At 38.8% G+C, this 16950-nt stretch overlaps 1 protein-coding gene across 3 annotated transcripts in view; it reads right to left on the bottom strand.

Moving 5' to 3' along the window:
* Positions 1–16950, bottom strand: part of PTPRN2 (protein tyrosine phosphatase receptor type N2) — a 655166-nt gene that overhangs the window by 232075 nt on the left and 406141 nt on the right. For all 3 annotated transcript variants that reach the window (XM_057416429.1, XM_057416426.1, XM_057416428.1), the window contains one exon: positions 9933–9997. In XM_057416429.1, the coding sequence (XP_057272412.1) occupies positions 9933–9997 (65 nt within the window). The remainder of the gene's footprint in view (positions 1–9932; positions 9998–16950) is intronic.

Below are 16950 nucleotides of genomic sequence, written 5' to 3'. Positions count from 1 at the left end.
AGTGCTGTGCTTGTGCCCTATCCAGGTCTTGGCATGCAGCACATAGATGCATATAGTTCTTCACTGAAATGGGTGTTTTGCTGGAGCTGCAGTATATAGCTATAAAGGATCAGTTATTTCCTTCATGCTTGTGCCTAGTGCCCAGCAATGCAAATCAGTGACACTTACGTGTACCAAAGTGAAAATAAAGACCTATCAGTGACGTTCTGCAGTTCAGGAGTCATTACATTGTTTTTTCTACAGAAGCTTTCAGTTACCAATTCAGTTAAGTAGGTTTTCAATTCTGTTAAAAAAGCCCCAACATTTCCCTTTAATATTAGCCAAAGTGCAAATAAAAGAAACTAGTTAGTGAAAACAAAACTTAGTCAAAGCAACTCAAACATCTGCCTAACCAAATACTGAAACTATCTTATCAGGATAAATCTTGCTGATTCCTAGAAAAAAGGAACAAGATTGAGCTTCCACAAAACTAATTTAATAGGAATCCTCATGCTTTCATTTAGAGCCTTATTAAAAATATACTAAAATGTGATTTTATATGTATAGCACATAAAGCTTTGCATCCTGAAGGGTGCTGAAGTGATGGGCATTCAGCAGCGATACAGCGATGTTGCCTCTGAGGGTGGAAACTTAACAATGTACAAGTGTAAAACTGTTCTGGGCCGGGTGAATAAGAATGTGTTACCAAATCCTCAGCCTTCCCAGAAAGAGAACAGATCTTGGGTTTTACAGCCTAGAACTAAGGAACCTACAATAAATGGCACAGCAATTCTCGCAACTACATGGAAGAAAAAAAGTCACTGCCTGCAACTGAAGTTTGAGTTCTGAGGAAAATACACACCTTTAACACCTGTGCTGCAAAGCAGACTGTACTGAAACTGCCTGCTGTCAATAGTCCCTGGCCTTGATCTTAGACTTGGAAGCAAAATGCTCTAGAAGAGTACTAGCTGGCACAGGACATAATGTAAGTGACCATGCCAACACCAAAAAAGGACAGAGGAATGTGAGACCATGACATGCTCTATGCCTGTTCTTGTTTAGTTTACTAATGCAGATGTAAGTATAAGGCTCCTGATGCCAGGGATTTGTACAGAAATGTTGGATGTCTGATGGCTTGCATCTTAGCCCAAGACACTTACTCTCCTGTGCTTATATAATGAGGAAGCATGCGTTGTCCTGAAAATGAGAGGGCTGATAGACTGGGATCTGCCACCTCTTCCTCTCTTCAAATAGTTAAATCTGTGTTTGAGATTGCTTGAAATCCACATTTTCCTGCCAGGATCAAGCTCTTGACTGGAGGTGGAAGAATCTCCCTTCTCACAATTTCTGACCAGCTCTATCACCCAAACTTCAGACAGTTAAACAGAATCTAATCTTAATCTATAGTTTTCTCAGCCAAACCATTGCACCATTGAAGATTTTGTTTTCCTTTCAGTCATAATGAACTGGCGGCTGGTAGAAAGAGGATGTTGAATTTCATGAATCAGTACAATCACATTCTCCTATATAAAGGTCCTGCATATCTTCTTTATGAATATATCAAATGCAGACTGCCAAAACATAGGGTACATTAATTTTTAAGCAGAATTACCCCGCAGTTTGCTTAATGTAGTTGGTGCCAGTATCTAAATCTTTCCTCTACAGATCTATAACGGATTGTAAAAGAAACTGTGCTTTAAAAACAACAGCATGACACGGCCTAAAACCAAGGCAAATCCTTACAACAAACATATGTTACTTTTTAAACAGAACAATGTTAAAAAAGACAAAAAGAAGCAACACTGGTAGGATGCATAAGTTCCTGAAGCCACAAGGCAAACCGTATCTTGTTTCATTTTACATGATACTGAATAAAAATTGAATTGCTATGGTTGCCACGGCAACTGCCACATCACTTGGCACTTCTGCTCCTTTAAATCACACAGTGCTACTGTAAAGGAATTCATGAACCAACATGACACTTGAATACTTGTGCTTTTTATACTGTTTCAGGAGGAAAACATAAATCAATATAGATGGATAGTTGTCTCAGAAAATCAGGTTTGTTGTATTTTTCTTAACATTATAATCTCCTCATTTCCTTGTCGTGTTCTTTAGAAATTTATAAAGAAGGTGGAGGGCGTTGTCACAATCAGAGCACATGAAAAGAAATTACTGATGACACCTGATTTCCAAACTGAAGCTGTGACCTGTCATTCAGATGTCAAAATGACTCTGCTATGCAATATTCAAATCAAATACAAGGGATAAACATTGGAACTTTGCCCCTCCACAACCAGAGATGGTGTGATATGTGACAGTAGACAGTCTCAGCAGCATTCAGGCATCTCTTTAAACTTATCAGTGTCTTAAAAGGAAAGACTGACTATATACTTCAAGCTAAGCATATTCTAAATATTTGCAGAGTTGGGGCCATGATTTTTATTGTTTTAGTATGTTCTGCATATAATACGCAGTCACAGAATGTATATGACAAAATAATGTAGTAAAATGATATACATATTCATATTGTATATATTTTTTGTTTTTATTTTGCTGTTTATTAACACTCTGGATGCAATTTATTTGAAAAGCAGCCCTCTAGTGGGCTATGTACCATAATGAATAGTTAATAAATAGCATTAACATTATATCTAAGTATTAGCTAAAATGCATTTTGCAAAAACATACAAGATCTTAAATAAATGAGCCATACAGCTTCATCATTCTCTTTGGAGAAATTTAATGTTCTGTTTAGCTGTATTCCTTAAAGCTCTTGAAGCATTACTTCAAAACACTACTCTATGGCTAACTTCTGATTAGCATCAGTTTACTATACATGTATACATGTATACAAAGCTGTAATAGTGAGATATTATTCACTGTCAGTAAAACTCCATAAAAGTAGTATATTACTGGTAGCATTTTATGTAAAATATAATATATGACTTTTTTAGGGTTACACAGCATTAGAATTTATAATTTGAGGGAGGGAGGGTAAGGGGATAAGGTAAATTTTCCTCATTGTACCTTCACCAAGCATATTTCTAGGACTGCATTCCTTAAATTTTCATTTAATGTTATTTTTCTTATTCGTATATATAGCCTTAAAGTTACATGCCTTAAAGCAAACAGACCATCTGTGACCTGATGTATACCTTGCCCATAGCAACATAAGTTGCTCCAAAACACTGTCGTCCTGGAAATCTCTGCTCAACTGCTAATCAACACATCCACAGTGATCAGCAAAAGCCAACAGCAAGAGCTGTCTGACGGATCTCCAGTCCCAGATTTCACGCAACGGGAAGAAATGCATGTGCTGATCTCCAAGCCATAGGTTTTGTAGGAAAAGATGCTGAAAGTAGGCTCACAGAAAAAGCCTTCCCTGGTGTCCTCTGGTCTAAGACTGTTTACATTGTAAGACAGAGGTATATTCCTTCATATTCACCTGTGCTCCAGTTCAGCCTAATTAGTTCTAGTAAGAGGAGGGTGGGTTTCAATGGAAGTTGAAAAACTTAGCTCTGACTTGGGTTAAAACTTGAGTATTTATGTGTGCACAGCTGCTGATCCTACACTGTGTCAGTGTCAGAGTTGCAGCTGCTGATCCTACACTGTGTCAGTGTCAGAGTTGCCTTACTTGGGTGAGAATACAGCATCCCCTCTTATCCCAGAGTCCCTCTGAGCTTCAGATAAGGAGCATTTGCTGATTGCCAAGATGTCTTTTTAAGAAAAGCAGCTGGAGTAGATCCCAGGCTCATTTGGTCTTCACAAGCCAAAAGCCAACCCTTAGCATTCTATCTAGTAGTTGGAAAAGATCAGAGAAAAATGATGCCTTATTCTTCAACAACTGCAAATGATTTGTCAGGTTCTGCACACATATTTTTTCATGGATTTCCATACAATTCTGGGCAAAATCTGGATATACAGACATTAATGACAAAATCTGGCAACATTAAGGAAGATACTAAGTTAGAAATCTGACTCCTTCCTCAAAAAGGCTTGCCCATCACTGGAAAGTCTGCCTTATCATGTCCTCTAGCTTCAGTAGAATTTTTAAATGCAGTTTTCTTTATGCAACATCAACATAATTCCACACCTATCAAAATATCTCTAAATGAGAATATCCTGAAACATGTCAAAATATCACTACTCTATTTTAGAACATCTAGAGGTATGACAGTGTTCATTGCGCATATATTTTGGGTTGTTTCCATTTGGTTTAGAAAAAGTATTCTCATTCTTATGTCTAACATATGAGAACCATGATTCAAATGCTGCAAATGGTTCCAGTTCTAGTGATCAATGTATTATGTACAACCCTATTAGGAAATCGAGAGTTAATTTAAAACATGCTCCGGAGTGGGTGTTGTTTTACCAGCTCAAGACATAAACAGTGCCATTCCCTTGGTTTGTTTCAGGCCTCGATTCAGGTAATCTGTTACTCAAATCACAGACTCTTAGCCTCCAAAACCTGATTTGAATCATTACTCTTTCTTGAGCCATTGGAGAGCCTGACCTGTTGTTATCTGAAATTGTGGCTGAACACTAATTTCAGTCAAAAGCTGGAGAATCAATTATCTTTTCCATGCCATAGTAACTGGATTTGAACCATTATTTGAAATTCTCTTAAACTGAACCAAAGAGTCCAGTCACAGCCAATCTTAGCGTGGAACTGAAAAATACTCTGCTTTTATGGCAATACAAAAGTACTTACGTGAAGATAAAGAAGTGGTTAAGTTCCTAAAGGATGTGGAAAGAATTCGGGGTTACTCACTTACTTCAGTGCAAGGCTGAGGTTCATGATGTCTGCTGAGCTTCCTTGGGCTGCAGCTGGGCACAAGTCCAGCTGGACCAACATTTGCATGATACTTGGGCTCCTGACACTGCTGAATACTGTACTCAGCAGCAGTCAGGTGGAACTGCACTGCTACTAAGCAGGATTTCTCTCCATGTGAGACCAAATGCTGATCCAAAGATCTTGCAGGGGTGCTCAGCTGTGCAGAGCAACAAATTCAACTCTTTTTTCTGCAAAATGCAATGGTCCACATCAAGTTGGAAAAAATAGGAGAATGGAGTTGTGGGTCCTGCTTTAAAGCTTTTCAGTATTTTTACCACTACTATGCCTCTCATTATGCAAATATACACATAGATAAACAACACTTACATTCATACCCTCACATACACTCAACTAGAGGAGGTTCTTGAACTTCTGTAGATGATCTTAGGACTTCAGAGATCTATTTCATGTGTGGAGGATCAAAAGAAAATACCTTAAGGACAATAGCAGCTTCATTGTACCTGAATAAGCAAGAAGGTGTGAAAAGCTCATGATGAATTTGCATGGCACAAACACCATGCATCCAATGACTCAAACAAATCTTGTAAGTCTACTGTATAGGACTTCTAGAGCTGTTATAGGCATTGGAAAACTCCAAATACAAAATAAACATTTTAGGAAATATAATCCAGAGGTAGTGAGGTCTACAGCAGTGCACACATCCTCGGGACTTCAGTGTTGGTACTGTTTTCCACTACAGCAGAGTTATTCCTGGTTTCCTGAAATAACAGCCTTCTTACAAAGAAAATAGGTGTCAAAATAATCAGCACTGTGAGTGATACACAGCACATCATTCTCCAGTCCAACTCTCTGGATTCCTGCTGTTTAATATTCTGCTGGCAAATGTCAAATGTTGAGATGTATGCACTGTGGAAGTAGCAATAAGGGTCTGTTCCACAATGACCTGACAGAAAGCTCTGCTTACCTACTGTCCAGACAATGTTTTGCACTGCATCATCCACATCTTCCCATGAAACATATAGAACTTTCAAGTCAACATCCTGACACATGAGCAGCTTCTGATGTTTCATCTTAGGAACTCATTTTTAATCCTGTTAAAGCAGAGCCTACCCCATGTTGACGCAATGCAGCTAGCCTCAGCTCCATCAAAAAAAAACAAAACCTCACTGAAGCTGTGGAAATCTTTTACATAACTTAAGTATGATAAACTGTATTGTAGCTGCGGTAGACTCCAGACCCATGTTGTTAATGACAACATAGCACTTATTTATGCAGTGACATAAAAGCAATTTATCAGCCCTCCCCAGACTTGACTGAATGGCTCAGTAAGCTTGGTGTGAATTTTATAATCTGTTGTTGCTTTTGAAATGCTTTTCTTGAGACAGAGAGAGAAAGCAAGAGATTGGAGAGCTCAGAGAAGTATTTTTCTTCTTCACAGAGATACGGTTTCCTTACACCACATCCAAGGCCTGAGTAGTCATTGATGATTACACATTTCTTACTAAAGCAGAAATCCGTTTATCGTAGATCAACACCTAAACCTGATTCCACTGTCCAGAGCAGCACACGAATTATTGCTGAGCTTAGAACAGTTCCTGCATTTGTTTATACAGCAGCTTCACTTGCCACCAGTATCTCAGCTATATTTCTCTTGAGCTATTTCAGATATGAAACTTGCCATGCAAAATCAATCAGTTTCATTTTACAGACCTGCAAGTGAAGATTACATATCCATTAACTTTGTCATGAATCTCACCTACTGTCCAAGCCATTTCTCATTCTGAAACTGAAGATTTTTTTCGAAGTACTTTTGATTTGAACATAGAATCATAGAATCATAGAATAGTTAGGGTTGGAAAGGACCCTAAGATCATCTAGTTCCAACCCCCCTGCTGTGGGCAGGGACACCTTATGCTAAATCATATCACCCAAGGCTCTGTCCAACCTGGCCTTGAACACTGCCAGGGATGGAGCATTCACAACCTCCCTGGGCAACCTATTCCAGTGCCTCACCACCTTTACAGGAAAGAATTTCCTTCTTATATCCAACCTAAACTTCCCCTGTTTAAGTTTTAACTCGTTACATCTTGACTTTCATTTAGTTACCATTACATATAATTCCATTTCTACTGTGAAAAGAAGAAATAGACAACCTTATTTGACAAAAAGCTCCTTCAGTATGTCAAAATATGTACTTTCTATTATTTTAACACTGTTAAACACCACAGTGAGTCAAAAACAAAGTGCAAACATGGATTAACATAGGTTTAACCTGAAATAGTCTGAGTCTGATACCCTATCAACAAAGAAACAGATTGGCTAAATCACTCCATTTTTCATGTAGGTGAGACTGCAGAAAGGTATTCGTTATGTACACAATCATATCTGATAAGACTTAGAAAGGGGAATGTACACAGCTGGGAGAATTCACATCCAACAAAATATATAAGCAGCTGAATAAACGCAGGACCATCACCTTAATATTCCAAATCACTTGGTTCTCTTGCGGCTGATCACCATATCTCAGATGTAACATGGAATATATTTAGACCAGACTGTCTGCTTCCCTTTAGTTAATTCATTTTCACTTTTTGACTTCTAAGAATACATATTGGGCAGATTGTAAGGTATAAACTTCTGTCAAAGTATTAATCCATGTAGTATCACCAGGGTTATTTTTACAGCTATGATAGACTAAATCACAGTATCACAGTATGTTAGAGATTGGAAGGGACCTCGAAAGATCATCTAGTCCAATCCCCCTGCCAGAGCAGGAACACCTAGATAATGTTACACAGGAATGCGTCCAGGCGGGTTTTGAATGTCTCCAGGGAAGGAGACTCCACAACCTCCCTGGGCAGCCTGTTCCAGTGTTCCATCACCCTCACTGAGAAGAAGTTTCTTCTCAAGTTTAAGTGGAACCTCTTGTGTTCCAGTTTGTACCCATTACCCCTTGTCCTATCATTGTTTGCCACTGAGTAGAGCCTGGCTCCGTCCTCGTGACACTCCCCCTTTATATATTTATAGACACTGATAAGGTCACCCCTCAGTCTCCTCTTCTCCAAACTATAGAGACCCAGCTCCCTCAGTCTTTCCTCATAAGGGAGATGTTCCACTCCCTTAATCATCTTTGTTGCCCTGCGCTGGACTCTCTCCAGCAGCTCCCTGTCCTTCTTGAACTGAGGGGCCCAGAACTGGACACAATACTCCAGATGCGGTCTCACCAGGGCAGAGTAGAGGGGAAGGAGGACCTCTCTCGACCTACTAACCACCGCCCTTCTAATACACCCCAGGATGCCATTGGCCTTCTTAGCCACAAGGGCACAGTGTTGGCTCATGGTCATCCTGTTGTCCACTAGGACCCCCAGGTCCCTCTCCCCTACACTGCTTTCTAACAGGTCGTTCCCCAACCTATACTGGAACCTGGGGTTGTTCCTGCCCAGATGCAGGACTCTACACTTTCCCTTGTTATATTTCATCAAGTTACTCCCTGCCCAACTCTCCAGCCTATCCAGGTCTCGCTGGATATATGGATGTGAGTTCTCCAATGTCTTTTGCTAAACTAAGCACACGAAAGAGACTGGGGAGAGTTCTAGCCTAAGAATTTGTCTATTTTTTACAGTTCTATCAGCTGTTCTTGAAAAAAAAAAAAGCTAGGAAGTCCTCAAGGCTCTATCTCCAGTACATCTTTATACTACCATGGTTACAACAACCTCATTAATACAATGTGGATTAATGATGCATTGAACAGGTGACAACTTCTTGCATTTCAAGCAGCCACCAAAAGTGCTTTCTTTCCCCATTGCCCTCATACAAGAAAACAATTCATTTAAGAGTAAGCATCTGAAGTGAAGTGGGCATTCCTTTTCCAGGTGACACAGAAGTCAACTAAAATCCATTCAGTGACTGGAATAGGACAAAATATATGGAGTTATTTCATTAGCATAAGGAGTGCTGTTGTGTAAATTTTTACTTGATGGGGCTTCCACAGTCTGTGACGCAGTCCTGGTTCTCCTGTTATTCAGAAGAAGACAGGGCTTGTGGATAAGCCAAATGCAAGTTTTACTCTGCCTTGAAGGCAGGACACAGACTGAGGCATACAGCCATGCTACAGGTTATACTTCCTAGCTCTTAAGGTTATGCACCCTTGGAACCTCAACTGGAGTAAACTGCTCCAGTTAAGGAGATATGCTGGTTTCCCTTTCCTGATTATTTCACCTACATTTGTTTGCAAGTTTTAATTCTTATAGCTTTGACCCTAAGCATCAGTGTTGGTACCTCTTCAGGAGCAATTCTTTTAATAATGTGAATAAAGTTACACAAAGAACCTCAGAAATCCTGGCTAAGTTCTCAGGCAGGAACGGATAAAAATGATAAATACAAAAATCTAAAATCAGTAAAAAAAGAAAAAACCCTCAAATTCCTTCAGTATATTACAAGTTATTAATTCATTGTTCTTAATACTGAGAATAATGTAATCATAATAAAAAGGCATTTGCCTAGCTCTGTGAGCATTCACCACTAGCAAAATTACTTAAATGAAAAGGAAAAAAAAAACCAAACATAACTGTGTACACAAAATTAGCACGAGAATTAGCAATCACAGTGGTTCATACAAGTTCCTTAGCAGATCACATAGTTTTTATTAATAAATGATGAACTGCTTAGTGGATTTTTTTCTTAGTGATATCACCATAATAACAGACACGTTTTATTTATGTTTCAAGTTACATCCAAAATAAGCAAGTCATTCGCTGTCAGATTCTGTCTAACGTCTGAAAACACTTTACCCCAAATTTAAGCTTTCGTTGATCTAGATGAGATAGCACTCCCTAAAAACCAAAGGGAATAACTTCAAAAATTCAGTTGCTGTGCTTATCTTTGGGGATTTTGCTCCTGTGATACAGCAAAGCCAAAACCTGCTTTTCTTAAAGTCGGCTGCACTTTTCTCATAAGGATGGGTTTTTTTTTCCTCTATGGAACACAGTGCTATTTGTGCAGCAGATTGTATTTTGACAGACGCAACTGTATCATAAAAAGGCCCTTAGCACTATCAGACTGGCTGCTCACAAACGTTTAGAAGCTCCAGGACTTCTTAAAAAAAAACAACAATTAAAATGTTTTTGAGAGTGTAAAATGCCTCCAAGCCACTTACCTCCCCCACACCAGTTTGCAGAATTTTCAGTCCAGTTGTCTTTTCAAGCTTGTCTTTGTTTACGGCTGTAAGGAAAATTAAGACAGAGTTACAGGAAATCTGGAATATGCCTGATTTTGCAGCATTTAGAATATAACCAACCCTCTTTCCTCCATCAATAAATTCATAACTGTTCCTAGGTATACCATCTATGGAATACCTTTTCCTGATAGCAACTCTGCTAGTGAGTTTTCTGAATGCATAGGTAGGCCATTGATTATTCATTATTATGCAAAAAATAGAAAAAGAGAAACTAATTCTAGTTCTCTCGTAAACACAGTACAACACACATTTAACACATATACACAATATGTTTGGACAATTCTCTTCAGTGAAAACTTCCCACTGTCCTCCTTGTAGTGAAGGTGCAGGGCAGCACCTTAACATAGCAACAGCACTGTCACTGCAGTGCAATTCACAACAAACTCTTACATAGCAGGTAAGATAGTTTATTTCACAAATAGGGGTTCAATGCACAATGTTTTATTTTTTAGAAATTTAGGGTTTTTCCCTTTTATCAACTTGGATGTCAGCAAAACCATTCAACGCAAAGAATAAAGTAATCCAGCATAAACCAGCTAAATGCAAAATAGAGGTGCTAACACTAAGACTACATGTGTATTTGCAACCCAAACATGCCCAGGGCATGAACATGAGCACTGTCTTACTATCGCCTGTACTTTTAAATCATGACTATGGTCTCCAAATGATTTTGGCCCACTAATATTTGCACCAAAAAAATTACCAACCACAGTTCTGGGAACAGCACAAGGATGAGATTATTCTCATCTTGGGGCATAGGTATGGTCATCTTGTTTTACATAGGAAGATTTTAACCTTCTAAAGATAAACTGTGCCAGTTGGACTCATGGCCAAAACCCAGGTACCTGGCTGGATTTATTTATGAATAGAAATGAAGCCCTGCAGCCTTGTTAAGCTCTTCTACCTTTAGCTGTCTAGTCATCAACTATGTAATTCAAGTGAGTCATCTAAATTCTCTCTGCAGTCAGTGGAAAGGGATGGACATTTAATACAATGAGTCATCTCGCATTATCTTAAACACATCTGCAGGCACCTATCTATTTCCTTTGATTACGGAAACAATTTGGATAGACCAGGCTTCTCAACTGAAGTTGCTTGCAGAAAACATTCCTACCAGAAATGACAAGAAGTGTGCTACAGCATATTGTACACTGGAAATTTACATTAAAATACTGAAAGGATTTTTTTTTTAATTTGCAAAAAAGACTTTTGAATTGTTGCAGTTCTAAGCATATTCAAAACAGTAGAGATTATAGCAGACAATCCTCAGAAGCAGTATTACTGTGAATTGATACTTTAGTTTGTCCAAAGTGCCATACAAATGACTCACATTTATTTCAGAGGCAAGTTGTGTCATTAGGGCTCAATCTCACCTCAAATATCCAAACCGTGAAAAGATTGAGGTAGGAGTGTTTATGTGCAAAGATTCAAGAAGTAAAACCTCAAGAAATTCTAATACCAAGAAACTTTCCTGTCTGCCTTCAGCAAGGGATGAATATTGTCCATGATTTAAATGGAGTGGAACGTTCTGTCCACCTTTTAGACTCACATAGCTTTTTTTTTTTCTTTTTCATATGCTAGCAATTAAGCAGATAGCAACATGGATTCCCAAGTTAAGAAAGCTTAAACACATTTTGCTGAATGATAGCCTAAAACCTACATGCACTACTCACATACCTAATACTTCTGCAATGCTTTATACATTCACAAATATATTTATTCCACCTGGAGTAACAAGGATCACAAGAGAAAAAAAAAGAGTTGCCTGGACCATGCAATTTGAGACTACATTTTCACTCTGTTGTATAGATGTTGTGCAGTACGGATTTCCAAAAGCAAGTAAATCTTTGCAAACAAGCTTACTATTTGGCCTTGAGTACTCTGTACTCTGGACTGTGTACTCTGAACTTTGTACTGGACTTTATACTCTGGATTATTTTGCTTCACTGATGGCTGATGGCCTGCAACGTCATGTAACAAGATTCACTCTTTCGGACGTACCATTTCGTTGCAAAGGTGTGCCATGCTACCGCACTGATACCTCACACCCAGCATACATATTAAAGGTAGATTTCTACCAAATGTAAAAATCTAGAAAAAAGATTGATAAATCTTTCCTGTTATAAAAAACAGACAGCTCCACAGCTCCTCCAAAGAAACTGAATGGTCCAATAAATTATTCTCTTGTAGCTTAGAATAAAGAAAACTGCACAGCAGAGTGCAAATTAAACAGGTATAAGTAAACAACAAAGCTTAAATCCTAGGGCATAATTTCCTACCACATGAACAATTAATAGAAAATACTGGGTCTGCTGAATCAGTAAATTTTATAATTACAATTACATATTTGACCTCCTTTTCATAGGTTTCCTGCAGACTTTATTTATTGATGCTTTGATTTTAAAAACAGAAAAAGTTTACTTAACACCCCCCTTTCCCCCTTGATATCGCCTAAAACACAAAGGACATCTCTGACAGCCATGCTAACGCAAACCCTGCCAAAATTAGGAGGCATGAAGGCACACCGTGCTATTGATTAAATCATAACCTCAAAACGGTCAAGCTCTGGCACTGTCAAATTACAGAGCGAGACACAGCAGAGTCTCCGGCATGTTCACTCCAGGCATGTACAGGAGCATATTTTAGCTAACCTTGAACTCCACAAGCAGTTCAGGAAGGTGAAGAAATTCTGTCAAAAATGGTGCTGAAGCTGAAGCAGCAAGAAAATATCAAGCAGCTGCTTCAAGCTGCAGAACAGTGAATATAATTACTTAACTTTTACTATGCATAACTATAATTGAGAATTTAAGACAATAAAACATAGCTGTTAACCTATAGACAGATGAAGAAGTGGTGGGAAAATAAATTCAGATATTAAGAACAAATTACTAATCCTTTGAAAACTAGCACAAATTTTTTTTTTTAAGTAAATTAGTGTACTATCTGCTAGCTTTTATTCCAATACAAATATACAGCAGGAGATATTTCTATTACAAATTTTATGAACTGGAAATGGTAATTCTGGGTAACATGGTATATTGCACATTCCAAAGTTGATTTTTTAGTTTAAAGTCCTGAAGTCAAAATGGAGAACGGACAAACTCATCAGTAAAGAGGCATAATAAAAAAAACTATTAAATAAAAAAGAAAAAAAAACCCAAAACAACACAATCCTAGTTAGCAACATATAAATCCCTTTTTTAATCTTCCACTGAAACAAAAAGGGCTTCCAAACACACAAAAAAGGAGGCCTTTAAATTAAATTCACTAGATGAAGGATATGCAAATTACCTGAAGAAGCGGAGTCCTATAATGTTCTCAAAATTCTGCAATAGCCCATTTAATTAGTATTTTAATTTATCAGAAGAATTCTTTGCACTTGACAATTTATGCAGTATTCCATATAATTAAGCACGTAGCTACAGTGGAATAATTTTGCCTACTCTCTGTATACCAGTTATTTTAACCTGAAAGAATTTGTGGAAGTCTCTTCTGTGATCTAAATTACAATGGGGAAAATTTAATGGCTTTGCTCTATTAGAGAGCATGATGAGGGTGTCACTGAATGTTTAAAGGTAGGGATTGTCACTGTTCATAGCCTCCACTAACCTGAGGGATGTCTGATGTGTTTTCTGAGAGCTAACATTTACTTCCTTTAGCAAAGGTATCTATCAGTGGCATAGTCAGGAATAGAAGTGCCTAGTTTTGTAGTTGGCAGTTTGGTGTCCACTGGTTATTATGAGAAGCAGGTTATACAGGGCTTCAAGCAGACCTCCAGTGTCATTATAGCACTTCTGGAAGAAGGAAGCCCTGAGAAACGAGTGATCCACAGAGGTCTGCTGTAAAGCAGGTTGCAACTCTGACTTACTTGTGGGAGCACAGACTGGCACAAGCAAGATGAGGGAAGGGTATATGCAGGAGGCTTCCTAAATCTGTTTCTTGTGCTACTGCAGGATTTACCTGCTCCAGAGAAGAAACCATCCTTAAATATGAAAAGTATTTGTGGAAAGATGGCATCATTCACAAGGAAACCTTATCTTCCTGCTGTGCATCTGACTTTGAGAGTGTGCTGTATTTAATTAAATGTAGGGGGGGAAAAAAATACTTAGAGACATACAATTCTCCTGATGTCTATTACATGCCCATTTTAGAATAAGACAATTCATGCCCTAGACTCGCTAACTATATTGACTGGACCTCAAGTCAATAAAGTGATGGAGAGTAATTAATTTGGATTTCCTGTAGGCTGTCAGATGAATTCTACAATAACTGTCTTCCCATCAGCTTGTTGTAAAGCTCCTTCCATATAGCCACATTCATAAGAATTTCCCCTTTTTGAGGAAAGGAAAGGGAAAAGGAGGAAGGGAAATACAGAGAGATGATAAGTGCTTATTACAGCTTTGAAATATTTAACAAGTTTTCTAAATCTAAGACAAGATATATTTATATATATATATAATGTGGAAAAAATATGGTGGACCAGAAAGACTGCCTTAATGTTTGGCAAAACCATGCATTGTGCCATATAACAGATATACTAAAACCTTTTTCTGTTACAATTCAATGCAAATGAATTCCCATAGTATTTGGGCTCTCTCCCTGTTGATAAGAACACAATCCCACAGTGAAACTATGTACAGTCAATGCATCTTCTAAAACTGCTGAGGCATTCACACAACTCAATGAGACTGGGACAGAGGGAAACCACACTGTCGATTCAGTGCTAAGTCCTTCCCCTTCAGAACAACCTGATGTTACATGGGTTTATCCCACCTCATCCACTTTCCTTTTATGGAAGTAATTCAGAAGTACTTTAATGAACTTTGAATTAGATATTTAGGTACAACCATTCCTTTTTGGAGCACAAGATAAACGCTCCCTGACTTTGGTGTATGTCTACAGGATGGTGCGAGGAGAACCTTTGCCCAGCCCTGGGCATTTCTTCCCAGTGGCAACAGCCTGTGAATTTGGAACAACTCTCCCTGGGCAGAAGTATTCAAGTAAGTCAGTCAAAAACAAAGTTTGCATTCAAAATGCTGCAGCTTGAAACAAAAATGAATATCTCGAGTCACCAGATACAAAAGAGAAGGGTCCCTTTACCAAATTTTACAATTCGATTAGTGAGGGACAAGTACACAGGCTGTGGGCAAAAGATATTTTGTATTCCCGTCTTTACTGGGGATGGCACATGATAGTTGCTTTGTGTATAATTTCTAGCTAACTGGCAGCCAGGCCTGGAATGAAAATGGTTGCAAAAAAGTCAAAGCTTCATAGCTGTACTAGCAACAGCCTGCTAAATATTATGTCATATTCAATTTTCAAGTAATTTTTCAAATAGTTTTAATTAGATATTGTTTCAATCTCATGTGCATTAATTCAATTTCTGATATCAACATTTCAGCTTTCAATCTGCTCAGACGCAGTACCTTGCTGCCTGGAGTAATTTAAAACATTGTTTGCATCTCCATCAATTTTGAGAGCACACATCCTTCACAACCTGCTCTAGCCAATAAAACCAGCAGACAGAAATTCAGGCCATGTTCACCACTCCCAGTGCACCTTTGCATTCTCACAGATTTTGGTACAACACAGCCAAATCTCCATGCACACAATCAAGGAATTTTCTGTCTCTGTTTGCTTTTGATTCTGTTCAAAAAATACACACAAAATCCATTTGTCAGCCAAATAGCAGGACTACATGTTGCCGTAAGAAAAAAACTTGCCCCCATACTTGAGTAGCTGGCAAGAGCTGTATGTTTTTTTTAATGGAATCACAGAATACCAAGTTGGAAGGGGACCTCAAGGATCATCTGGCACAACCTTTCTTAGCAAAAGCACAGTCTAGACAAGATGGCCCAGCACCCTGTTCAGCTGAATGTTAAAAGTGTCTTGTGTTGGGGAATCCACCACTTCCCTGGAGAGATTATTCCAGTGGCTGATTGTTCTAATTTGACAAATTTTACTCTTGTGTCCAGTCTGAACCACCCCAGGAGTATCTTGTGCCCATTTCCCCTCACCTTTTCCACACAACTCCCTGTAAAAAGGGAGAATCCATCTTCTTTGTAGCCACCCTTTAAATACTAGAACATGGTGATAAGGTCTCCCCTGAGCCTTCTTTTCTTAAGGCTGAACAGACCAAATTCTCTCACCTTTTCCTCCTGCAACAGGCTTCCCAGTCCTTTGATCAACTTTGTGGTCCTTCTTGAAACCTTCTCCAGGATGACCACATCTTTTTTTGTATAGCAGGGACCAAAATTGAAAGTAGTATTCCAGGTGTGGCCTGACAAGTACTGAGTGGGATAATGACTTCTTTATTTCAGCTCGTGACACCCTTGATGTAACCCAGCATCCTGCTGGCATCCTCCTGCCTTTGCTGCAGCAGGACCCTATTCACTCAGATTGAGATTGTTGTCTCCCAGCACCTGCAGGTCCCTTTCCAAAGAGCTGACCCCAGCCAGGTAGATTTCAGCCTGTGCTACGCTTTTGGATTATGTTTACCCAAGAACTTACACTTGTCCTTGTTGAACTTCATAACATTCTTGTTAGCCCACTCCTCCAGCCTATTCAGGTCTTCCCGTAACAGGGCTCTCCCAGAGTGCCCACTTGCCCCTCAGTTTGGTATCATCAGCAAACTGTGTCAGGGTACACTTGCTCCCATCCTCCAGATGGAGGAATATATTAAAAACATGAATATATTAAACACATGAATATATTAAACAGTGTTGGGCCCACTATTGATACCTGGGGACCCCACTAGTGACAAGTTGCCAGTTTTAAGATGAACTATTTACCACCACCTTCTTGGTGCTGCCTGTCAGCCAGTTCCTTACCCATCACACAGATCACTTGTCTAGACCACTAACCAATATATTACAAAGTATCCATAACCCATTCATTCTAAACTCATTCCCTAAGGCAACATCACTTTCGCTAAACC

Source organism: Pezoporus wallicus, unplaced genomic scaffold (assembly GCF_028554395.1).
Source record: "Pezoporus wallicus isolate ANWC-B61680 ecotype Strahan unplaced genomic scaffold, APGP_CSIRO_Pwel_v1 contig_3847, whole genome shotgun sequence".
In the NCBI taxonomy this organism is placed as follows: Eukaryota; Metazoa; Chordata; class Aves; order Psittaciformes; family Psittacidae; genus Pezoporus; species Pezoporus wallicus.
Note: the sequence above shows the minus strand (reverse complement) of the source record. Positions and strands in the feature narration are given on the sequence as shown.